Source organism: Electrophorus electricus, chromosome 5 (genome assembly GCF_013358815.1).
Source record: "Electrophorus electricus isolate fEleEle1 chromosome 5, fEleEle1.pri, whole genome shotgun sequence".
NCBI classification, from domain to species: domain Eukaryota; kingdom Metazoa; phylum Chordata; class Actinopteri; order Gymnotiformes; family Gymnotidae; genus Electrophorus; species Electrophorus electricus.
This window is the reverse complement of record NC_049539.1, coordinates 7,361,222-7,373,596: the sequence shown is the minus strand read 5'-3', so window position 1 is coordinate 7,373,596 and position 12,375 is coordinate 7,361,222. Positions and strand designations below refer to the sequence as shown.

Sequence of the window (12,375 nt, the reverse complement as noted above, 5' to 3'; positions counted from 1 at the left end):
AGCACAAGGAGCAAGATGTGTTGGCACTCCATTTCTCTGCATTTCTCCCATAGAAACACACACGCGCATTTCACTTAGTAACATGTCAGTCAACAGAAGGTACCAACACTAATGTATGTGTTAGTGAAGTCCTGTCTATTTTGTAACTTCTGAGTCAGCATGTGACCAACACACACACGAAGCCTTTTTACGCGCTGATGTGCTTAATTGCAATATCAAAACACTAACACACCCACATAAGAGACATAGAAATCATTAGCTTTGTTGAAAATACTCCCCTGCTCATAAACATATCCCGACCCCTTAGGGGAGGCGAGGGGCCCCTGGCTAGAGCTACCACCGCTGGGGGGGGGGGGGTTTGGGACACACCCTGAGCCCAGCCCAGCTCACCTCCAGCAGCCAGCAGACGGGCTAAAGCGAATCAACACCTTACTGCCACGCTTCATTTCCCTCCAGGCTGAACTGCTGGCTTTGTGGGCGTGCGACGGAACATTACATCTGCTGGGGCGGCGTCAGTCACAGATGGCGCCAGTCACAGGCAGACGAAAAGCGCCCATGTAACGCCTTCTGACATGCAGTCACACTTGGACACCGTTTACGTCGGCTCTGCCCATATGCATCTCACAGGTAACAGGAGACAATAACCCCCCCACCCCAACACCGTATTAATACTGAAGCCCTAATAGAGTGAAGAGTGAAACAGTGGACAGAGAGAATCCCTTTCCTGGAGTGTCACACACGCAAAATCCATTTCCTTTCGTGTTAGGTAATCAGTAATCCAGAAGCCTAGCACAATTTATGAGCCCCTCATCCCTTCCCTCTGTCCTTCCACACCAGAGCGCCCTGCTCTCTCTTTTTGGCTAGCATGCCTGAGAAAGCACGGCACGTCTGGGAGATCAGATGGAACCCGGCCGTATCGGGGAGAGCCAGCCACATCAAGGCAACTCTGCTTTGTATGGACTGGAAGGCAATCTGCTCGTCTAAGACACCTGGTCCACGCATGTGGATATTAGTGCATCTACACGCTTGGCTGTAGCGATGATGTGTCTCACTTTCTAAATGCAAGAGTGTATGACAAGTGTGTGCATGTATGCGTATACTTGTGCACCGACCTGCACTTCTGAGACGATGCAGCTCAACTCTCTAGATGTGCCTAAGTGTTTGGTCTCTGTGTCTGCATGCGTGCACACACATACCTGCTGTTTTAACATGCAGTACAGTTCCAGTGTGCAGCCTGACTGTTGGTGTGTGTGCGTGCGCTTTGAGCCCCTTTTCATTCCTGCTGCACACAGGGCTCCTCTCTCTCTCTCTCTCTCTCTCACCACAGTATTGCCTGTATTCACCCACTGTGTCTATATTACACATTTCTTCACATGCATTTCCTCTCTCAGTTGCAGGTGCACATATACACACACACGTGGTCGGTCTCTCTTGCTCTGTCAGTGTGTGCGTGTGTGTGCGCGCGTGCGTGCGTGCACACGTGCGCGAAAGGGTGCGCTCCACCCCCGAGTGTGCACTCACCTGCTCTTCTGGCAGACGGTGCAGACGTAGCCTCCTTGGCGCTGGCTGTAGGTGCAGCAGGCTCCGCAGACGTTGTAACGGCAGTCCAGGCAGTCCCGGCGCAGGTTCCGCAGGAAGCCGAAGGGCCGGCAGCAGCGGATGCAGCACTGCTGGTTGAAGCAGCGGCGGCCGGCCAGGAGCAGGCAGCGCGCACCCTCCTCCTCCAACTCCTGCTTCAGCTCACTACGGACCGAGAGGAGGCAGAGAGCAGGAGAGCAGGGAGCGAGTGGGAAGGGTTGAGAGAGAGAGAGAGAGAGAGGGGAGGGGGAAAGGGAGGAGAGACAGGGACAGTGGGTGAGGTGGGGGGGGGGAGGGAGAGAGCAGCTGAAGGAGGTTGAAGACAGCCAAGCAGAATAACTGGAGACGCTGGAAAGGATGAAAAACTGAAAGATATAATTCAGAGGGAGGAGACTGGGGCACACACATGGAAACACACTCTGCACTCTTCCTTTCCTTATGGCTCTCATTGTTTTAAACACACACACACACACACACACACACACACACACACACACACAGCCTTGCTGCTGAACCCCTCCTCCCCAGGTCTGGACCAAAGTGCCAGACTAATCAGTCCCCCAGCCACTGACTAAGTGTGTGGACTGATTTACAGGGAGCGCAGACACTCCAGTGGAGTGTACCCAATCAAAAACACACTCACCCAGACCCACATACACACTCAGAAAGCAAGTCCTCTCACCAACCCTGGCAGTTTGTTCACTAGAAACAAAAATGGTCAAATTCTATGAGAACTTACAGAATACATCTCAGAGACTAATCTACGACCAATTTCTGAATATGATCGCATTTGATTCCATACCTTTCAAGTTTCATTTAATTCTATTCTAAATTCCATTTAACTCCACCCTCGGTTCCATTTGACCATCAGTTCCACTTCCACAAAACTCAGTTCCCAATTACAATCTTTCCCATGCAGATTCCATTCGGCCATTCATTCCATATTCATTTTACTCTATTCTGTATTTAAATAAACTGCTAAATTTATTTTTATGGCATGTAGCTGACACTTTTATCTAAAGCGACGTAATGACTGAACACAACTTGAGCAATTGAGGGTTAAGGGCCTTGCTCAGGAACCCAGCAGTAACAACTTGCCAGTGATGGGGCTTCAACTGGCAACCTTCTGATAAGCTGAGTACCTTATCCACTGAGATACCACTGCCCACAATTTGTTGATACCACTACAGATTGACAAAGTGAGAAGTGATAAATGGAGCATATAATTTAAAACATGGTTTAGGCTTACGGACATTTTCCAGGTACCAACATAACAGCATGTTTTATTGCAGGTGAATCAGTGGGTTTTACAGCTGTCATTGACACCATGGCTTTCATCACCAGATGGTTTCAGACCACACACAAACACCTAATGTCACTGACTATTAGGTAAAAATGCTCAAGGCCCTACAATTCTCCCACTATTTCAATGTCAATTTCTGGAATCAATTTATATGCACAGGCACGTGCACACAGTAATGGCATACAATATATTTAATGAGAAGGACACACTGTCATTTCCCCGTCAGTATGGCTGTTTCTCACATCAAACCAAGCCCAGTAACTTCCCCTATATAACACACACTTGCCCTGAGGAAAGCAAGAGGAAAAGCTAGAGAGAGGGAGGGAGGGAGAGAGAGAGAGGGTGTGATCTGGCAAGAAAGCGAGGGAGAGATTTAGAGTGAAGGAGTCAGGGGTGGGGGGTGAACTAGGAATTAGAATATGGCTTAATGGGTTTCAGAGGAGAATACTGAACACGACAGACGCACTTTTCATCCCAAAGTAAACCTCAAGTCTGCACTCTACATCATGCTCACACTGTGCTTTACTGAGACAAAGACGATGTTTCGATCCCACAAGGATCTTTGTCGAGTCTCAATCAATGCTGCGCTCACTGCTATGTACAACCTTTGTCAACCGTAATTAGTGACATTATCCACTTTGCAAGATGTCATGTTTAACTCGGAAATAGAATTTTAAAATGGAACTAAACAAATCCCACATTTATTAAAAAAAAGACAAACTCTTGATTTAGACCTCTACTGAAAGTATCTATTTTCGATTGTAAATCCAAAGTAACCCTCTATGCAGTAGTATCTCGTCAACATCATCAGTCACAGTTCTGTGAATCTGGAATCAGTTTCAACTGTCCATAATTCAGCATTGATCATCTCAGAATAACCAGCAAAGCTGATTTTAGACCAGCAACAATGCTGTTTCATAGCTTGGCTGGGTTGTATTCTAGGCAGTCTAGGAGTCATTTTGATCCTTCACAGGCTACAGACAATATCAATACACAACCAGATGGCTTTTATTATTAGTTGAAACATTTAAGACCCCATTGCTGTAGCTAAATGAAGAGTCTGAGCCACTACAGACAGGGATTCACAACTGCCATCACGTGTGGGATTTATCAGGACACCATGTCAGCATTTTCTTTGCAAGCGCTCAGAACCCACTCGCTGCCCGAGTGCGGCTCCGTGCACGGACTGCAGTGCACTGAGAGATGGCCATTGACAGAGCCACTGAGCACCTGCTGCTGGGCCAACGCACGCACGCCTCCATCCCTTCTGCATCCTGCTCTACAATCCATTACGCAGGCCTGGCATGTCTACCACTGTACACTATAAATCACTATGGGATCAGATATGACGATTCCCTTTTAGTGCGCGTACGCATGATGTGTGGACACATGAGACTTAATTTTAATTAATTTCTTCCTTAACTGTAATAGGGACAATTAATGCATGATCTCACTGATAATCAGCAGACAGGATGATGTGATCTTCAAATCAAAGAGAACATTAATCACCTAAAGGCTGTGTTAAGTTTCAAAACCACATCACAGGTCCTAATACAATTCACTCCCTGCTTCCTCCCCCTGTACCTGCGATTCTCAGCAATTTTGTAGGCTCGCTTTTCATCTTTGAAAGTTCTCCATGTGAAGATCACACACTGAATCATCACTAACGGAGGTCTTCCTTCTGCCTTAGTTCTACATACACAGTGGTGCATTATGTAGTAGCTCATGCAGTAGTGTATAGTAGACTGAAATGTTCCAGAACTCTTATGCATGAGTTCCCCAATCGATATGGCTATTTCCCCATCTTGCATCTGCAGCATCCCCTCGGTTGCATGTTTAATTCACAGAGAAAGGGCAGCTGCACACCTCTCTCAGCAACCTCCTTAGTAACATTAATGCTGCAGTGCAAATGAATTTGGGAAGTTAAACTGAATTGCATTACATGCAGAAATCTGCTCCTACGATTCAGCCCTCTCTCCACCTTTTTCTTTCTTTTCCGGCTGATATCACGCCGTTTGCTCTGGGATGGAGTGTGCGCCAGCGACACACAGCTAAATGGACGACAGCATGCATGCCTGTTCCTACACATGGCAATCAATCTCTGCCATGTTAAGGCAGGAAAAGTCCCTAGGTCGTATTTAATGAGGGAGGGATTTACAGCTCCTGGAAGCAGAGCAGGTTCCTGCAAATCAAACGCACGCACACACACACACACACACACACACACACACACAATCGTTCCATGCAGCGTGATCTCCACCTACTTCTGCTTTCATTCAAGAAAATCAAAACTCCTCTCCACACGCGTGCACACACACTTCAAACTACTTGTTGACCACAACCATGTTCTCTCATGTGTTGTACTGTTCATCAAAGGTGTTGTACTGTATCAGAAATCTTACATCCCTCCAACAATAAACCAGCCTTTACCATGATCGTGGCCATCAATACCTTCTTAAATGTGTCAAATCCTCTCTGTGTGCGAGTGCTTCACATGACCACAAAAAGAAAAACAAACAAAAAGATGTATAATAATATGTGGACCTACTATACTACAGAATTATTATATACCCATGCACATCCCACATACTTGTGTATAAACTCTCAAATAAAACTGAACCTCTAGTACTTATTGTCTGGTATTGTTTATTATCACACTTCTCATTGTCCGGATATAGAGCTTATGCTTATTTTGCACTTCTAGGTATTAGCATTGATTCCCGTCTTTCAGCAGAATTCTAGTTCAGTGGTATTTTGGACCCTAACCTACTGTACAGGCTAGGATATGCTTTGAGTAGATGACGAAGCACCTTTTTAAGTCACTCTGGATTAGAGCATCTGCTAAATGCTAAAAATGTAAAAGGTAAACATAAAATATCCAATGAGTGCCTTCTTTATTCCTCTAAAAAGCAACCCAAAGAAGGCCAGTGCAAGTAGATGCCAGGTGTTGCACATACACTGGATATTCTACTGGTGCAATGAGCTCATCGAGACTAAACACAGAGTCAACAACTGGCTCAGAAAAAAAAGAGGCGGGACAAAAGAGAACAGGCAGAATGGCCATTGATGGTGATGAGCTTTTTGTTCACGACAACAAAGATTTAATTTGCAGAAACTTTGCAGTCTTTTTTTTTCCTGATTTTCATTTTTGGCTTTAAAATGTGGCAGAGATGAATAGTTATCAGATGAAACGCATATCAGATACATGGATATTAGTCATATTTCTGCACACTGTTGTACGACACTAAGAGTGTGTCCTGTGTTAGTCTTGAGATTATCTATCTATCTATCCATCTCACAAGTAAGGAGAGTTAGTATGAGTACTAAAATGGGACCATCCTATACAAACCTCTTTGTTGTATTCGTTGAGAAACTTTTTTTTGACCAAAATACTGGACCGGTATGCTTGAAATCTCAGAGATGCATTAAATAAATTTTTGGTATTGCTACATACACATGCAAGTCATAGATGAAGCCTATGCTCGTGTTACACCTGTTCAGAGAGTGTGCACACCTATAAATTTGCTTACCTATAAACAATCTGCTGTTAGGACTACACCCAACAGTAGCTGATATTATACTTCAGCACTTCAGAATCCTCCAGGACGATGCAAAGACTGCACCCCTTTTTAAGGAGTCCAATCAAAGACATGCTCGTCAACAGTGAGAAATGATCATTTGTCTACTGTATTACTTGTAAAAGATGTAATCAGCTTTATACTGGAGAAACCAAGATCTGATCAGTTTGTTGAATACCTTCGAAGCATAAGAATTAAGAATGTCATTTACAGTGGCAAAGCATTTTAATACTAATGACATATCTGTTGCATTGCCAGATGTTCCTATGGCAGCAATGAAATTAGGAGACTCAAAAAAACAAGCTCATCTACACTGTTTTGTTGCTCTACAGAAGAAGCAAATCAGTGAAATTCACTGAACCAAATTATTCAAATAACCCCCATATAGGTTATTTTTAATGGTTAACAAAGGTTAGCCATCAAAACTACACACAAATGTGACAAATTAAACCACAAGAAGTGTAGAGATCAGTCACCAGAATCACCAGTCCTTTTCCAGCCAATAATCATAAAAGCGCACTCGTTTCAAGACTTTACACCCACAATTTGAAACAGATTACATTCTCTCTCATGCTAAACACAAAGCTCACAGCAATACCTCCTTGACCTCCACCCCCTGTAGTTCTGCAGAAGAGCCATCACATTCCAACCCAAGACCAGTTTCTCTCTCCTACCCTATAACAGCAGTGTTTTCACTAATCAACTGTATAATCTGTATCATTCCAGCTAGAACTATCTTTGCACAAATGCTCTTTTCACATAGTAGTATGTAGTACTCTCCAAATCTTGCCTTTATCTACATAAATATTTATATTTTTAAATCTATATTTTTACTTAGTATTTAGCATCATTTTGATGTATATAGCGAGTTTTTCCATGCTCAACGATGCTTTACAATCATAGGACACATAGGAATTAAACAGGAAGTTAGGAATTAAACGACACATAGGAATTAAACAGGAAGCACATAATTAATAAGCTCAGACAAATATCAGAAGTAGACATAATACACTGACAAGACTGCGAAACTTTGGCATCGTTCTTGATTCTCCACTCCCCATATCTACAGTCCCATATCTCACCTCCCACCAAATCTGATCTCTTATCTCCACAACACTGCAATACTTTTCTGAACATCACCGATTCTAGCCCAAGTCTTCCTCAGCTCCTGTACGGACCATCGTAGCTCCCTCTTATAGGTGTTCCTGACAAATATCTAAACAGACTTCAAAATATTCAAAACTCTGCTGCTGAAGTACTGACACGCACACAGCGATCTGCTCATATTGCTCCGGTTCTCCATCACTGGTTACCTGTCTCTTCCCATATGGAATATTAAATCTTCTCTCCCACTCAAAGCTCTGCATGGTCTTGCTGCTGCTCATCTTTCTCGACCTCTCTAACCCTTCCTGCGCTCCTTGATCCTCCGGCAGTAATCTCCTCACTGCTCCAACACACACTTACCTTTTCATTTCAGCCTTATTCCATGTTCTCTCCTTGACTCTCCATGCCCCTTTCGTTTCTTTGTGACGTGACCTTGGGGGCAAGCAAGGTGCTACATAAATGTACAGAGGAACAGTGAAAATATATAGATTTTTTTTTTTACGTCTTGAAGTCTTTAACGAATATTTAGAGCAGAGTTAAATAAGCATTTTTACTCACTTCTGAAGAACAAGCATTCTTACCCTGTTCTGAGGTTTCTGCGGCATGAATGCTAAGGGCAACTGGCTGCTGCTTCTTGGTGTGCGTATTTGTTTTGCCACTGCAGTACTGGTGTTCACAGCGGGTTTAGTCGTTTTTATACTTTATTCCCCAATTCATGCAATCTCTGTACTCTGTTATGTAATTGTTAACTGTATACAGCCAAATGTGTCTGATGTGCATTGGCCATCATAAGTTGTTCATATATGCAACTTGCCTGGCAAATAAAATTGAGTGTCCAGTTTTGCTGGGTGAGTGCACAAGTAATCACTCCCACCGCCATGAAAACAATTCTGGTGCAAGCAACTGCATCCCCCTAATTTACCTGTGTGCCATTAAACCGTCATATGCTCACAGTATAAAAACACCTTGTCCTGGAAGGTACGAGAATTTGAGAGCATGCCTACACAAACATAATAAAGACCAAGTAGCTATCCAAACAAGTCTGTGACAAAAGTATAGAAACGTATGGCTCTAAATGAACAAATTTTGGAATAAACATTCCACAGAGCACAATTCCATTTAAAAACTGAAAGAACAGGGCACAGCTATAATTCTGCCTAGACAAGGCCATCCATCAGAAGGACCTGATTAAGGAGGGCAGTAGTCAGAGAAGCAACCAAGAGGTCAAAGGTTATTCTGAAGGAGCTGGAGATCTGAAGCTGAGATGAGAAAAGCTGTGCTGAGGACAACTATTCCCAGACACTCCACAAAGCTAGTCATTTAAACTCACATTTGGAGGAAGCATTTTGGAGACTCAGTGGACTTCTAGAAAAAATGGTACTCTGGTCTGATGAGACCAAAATGCAATTTTTTGGCTTTGTAGCAAAGTACACATTGAAGCATGTTGGTGGTAGCATCACGACCGTGAAAATACCACCCCCACAGTGAAGCATGGTGGTGGTTAACATCATGCTTTGCGGATGGTCCTCATCTGTAGGGACAGCAGATGAAAAGTGGGTGAATACGTAATTTGGCACTGTAATAAACTTAATCCTGGACTTTCATCGTATGATGTTTTCTAGGACAAAGCGAATGAGCATGCATGCGTGTGCGCACGTGTGTGTGGTGCAAAAAACCAGAGCTCCCTTAGAAGTTCCTCTCCCTTTCTTAAACATAGACAGGCTTTTTAAAGCAAGAAGCCCTGGAGAGAAGGCAAAGGTTTTATTTGGAAGTACTGCTTACAATTCTCCTCCATTAACTGTTTGAACTGCCAAACTCTGTTCATCTGGGACGCAACAAGACCCAATGAAATATGCATGCGAATTTCTATATTAATATACATGTTTTATGAGAGCAGTAGCACCCAGTTTTGTATGCTAGACAGGCAAGGCCAAGAAGGAAGTCTCAATTATGAGCTGTAACGATCCAAAGGATTATGAGCCACGCAGAAATAGAGTCACAACATTCTGATCTTAAACGTGCGATGTCAAAAACAGGTAAAACATAAAAAAATATAAAGAACTTTACTTGCACAGCTGATGAACGACCTGTCTGAAGCACCCCGTTTCTCTAGAAGCCTTGTGTACTGCACTGCAATAGCGTACATGTTAAATATATCACTAATTTGAATAAGTGCTCACGTTTCAACACGTCGCTATTCACTGGAAAAATTAATTAAAATGTTCCATTTCTAACTTCACCTTGCCATTTGATGCTGCAGCCTCGTGAGGAGCATCCGGCGCGAATACAGAACAAAGACGTGCTTCCTCCAACCAGCGCAGCGCCATGGATGAGCTAAACTGACAAACACACAGACGCCTGGGCTAAAGACACGTTGAGCTCATGCTTTCCCACACAAACAAATCTTCCGTGGCAAAGAGCATCTAATATTATCCGGCATGGGAGAGAGACACACGCACACAGAGAGCGAGAGAAGGTGAGAGTGAAAGAGACGGATGGGAAGACAGGGAGAGAGACAGTAAAATGGAAAGAGAAAGGGAAAAACAGTTTGGGGAAGAGGAAGGATAATTGTACACAAGTGTCCTTGCTTGGGACAGGCTAGCCATAAACAATACGTGATCAATCTTGCTTGAATAGGGGTAGCTTTGGGCATAAGCATAAGACCAGTCAGTCTTTCACTTTATCAGTTTACTGTGGCATGCGCCAAAGGGTTAGAGGCCCATGCCACGTTTGCCAGTCTTGGAAACCGTGTTTTTACCTCCTCCACCCCTGCTTGTGCCATGGCAATCATTACAGTGCTGTCATTGGTAGTAGTAGGACTGCCATTCTATTGTCTGTTTACATGTCACACATTTGCTTTTACCACCTTATAACTGCTTTATAAAGAATACCATAGAGAGCCACAGTGATGAAGCACATACTGAAAGGAAGCAGAACTAAACGGAACTGCAAGAGACAGATCGCACCCAGGAAACACGTGCGAGTGAGCTGCACAGTCAGTGTGGAAAAGCCTTCTGGAGCAACTCTAATGAGCAACGGTCTCGAATGACGAGTTTGGCCATTTCCATTCTGCGTCTCATTTTACGCAGCTCTCCGACTCCCTCCTTCACTGGGGGCAACCGTGGGAGAATACAGATGGACCCGATGACTGCGACTCCTCAGGCCGTCACGCTGCAGCGAGGACTCAAGAAGACAAAGGCGAGGAGTGAAGGAGGGGAGGCACGTTCAATGGGCCTTCGTGTGCTCTTCATCTCTCTTTGTTCGTCTTCCGCTATGAATCAATGTGTTTCTCACCCCCCCCCCCCCCCCCAGCCACCTCACAAGATTCTCAGATATATGGGACAGTCTGTTCCATTGCTTTTGGTGTGTTCGTTACCCTATTCTCTCATTCTCTCATTACCCTCATCCATTTTGCCCTCTCTCTCTTTCGCCCTCTTTTCCTCTGTGATATGTTCATATCTTTGTGTTCTGCTGTGTAATCTTTCCACACTCTGTGGCTGCTGATGTCAGGGTGGGAAAGCTAATATGCTGTTCGCTCTGACAGCTCTAACCGCACCGACGGCTCTGCCTACGTGCCGTCCAGCCAGAGGAGAGAACGAGTCTGTGGATACAGTCATCCAGGCCAGTTACTGAGACTGTTCAGCACTGATTTAGGAGAAGAGAATCTACTTACTGTACATGGGTATCTCTGTACGTGTGAAAGAGTGAGTGAGAGAGAGATTAGGGTTAATGAATGAGTGAGTGATGGAGATAGCAAAACTATAACGGTACTATGCCCAAAGTAAGAAATCTAGTTTGGACAAGGTGGATTAAACCCAGTTAAACTGTTCTGGTCTAAAACAAGTTCCCAGATAATAATAACAATTTTAAAAAATAAATAAAATATTCCTTTTGCCGGCAGTGCTCACCTCAGCTCCTACTCAACCCTTACCCCATCCTCTACTCACCCCAGCTCCTACTCAGTTCACTTCAGTTCAAAAGACTACTTAAGTTCAGTTAAAAAGATACATATTATACAGATACATTTAAGTCACCCTTGAGGTTATGAGAGGTCTGAGCACAGAAAATGAGAACGAGAGATAAATGAAGTGGTAAAGTCAGAGAGAGGGAGAGCGTACAGGAATTTATAAAGGTGATTTGATGGATGGATATATGGCGCTTTAAAAACGTCTCCATGCCATATCACGTCGGACTCGGATCACTGTGGCAATACTGAAAATTGGGTGAAAAGATTCCAAGTGAGTAACTACCGTGTACTGTAGAACGAGTCACAATGTCAAGTGGCAAAGTTATTTTAGAAAATTTCAATTTTTTAAAGTTTTTACTGAATTTTTATTCCTGCTTCAAAGTAAAGCATATATAACAATGTGCTGAAACTTGATTACATACATACATATAACATGAATGTTAGAGTACAAAAGGTTTCCAGAGAAGCAGGATGTTACACACACACACACCCCCACACTACAGTCTACTGATCTACTATTGTGCTCATTTCCTGCTTCCTATCCTCTTAAGTCAAACACTGACTGATGGCCAGTGCATGCATCAGCATGCATACATGCATGCCCAGCAAGGCTCAATCAAGGTGATTCGACTGAGGAATGCAAATATGTTCCATTGATTCAGGGCTTTTCATCAATTTGCGATGTGGTTTCACCTAAAACTGCAAAATGCGGACATGCAATATATACGGCTCCTCTCCTTTCAGCACTTTCTGTCCCTGCTCGCCATGTCAAGACCATCACTGGAGACCATCACTTGGTCAGAGAGACCAAGTGGTCCTCGACTGGGCATATCAGGATATCGGAA

General features: G+C 43.9%; 1 protein-coding gene across 3 annotated transcripts in view; it reads right to left on the bottom strand.

The window, feature by feature from the left end:
- Positions 1-12,375, bottom strand: part of myrip (myosin VIIA and Rab interacting protein) — an 81,367-nt gene that overhangs the window by 41,379 nt on the left and 27,613 nt on the right. For all 3 annotated transcript variants that reach the window (XM_035525915.1, XM_035525912.1, XM_035525913.1), the window contains exon 3: positions 1,522-1,743. In XM_035525915.1, the coding sequence (XP_035381808.1) occupies positions 1,522-1,743 (222 nt within the window). The remainder of the gene's footprint in view (positions 1-1,521; positions 1,744-12,375) is intronic.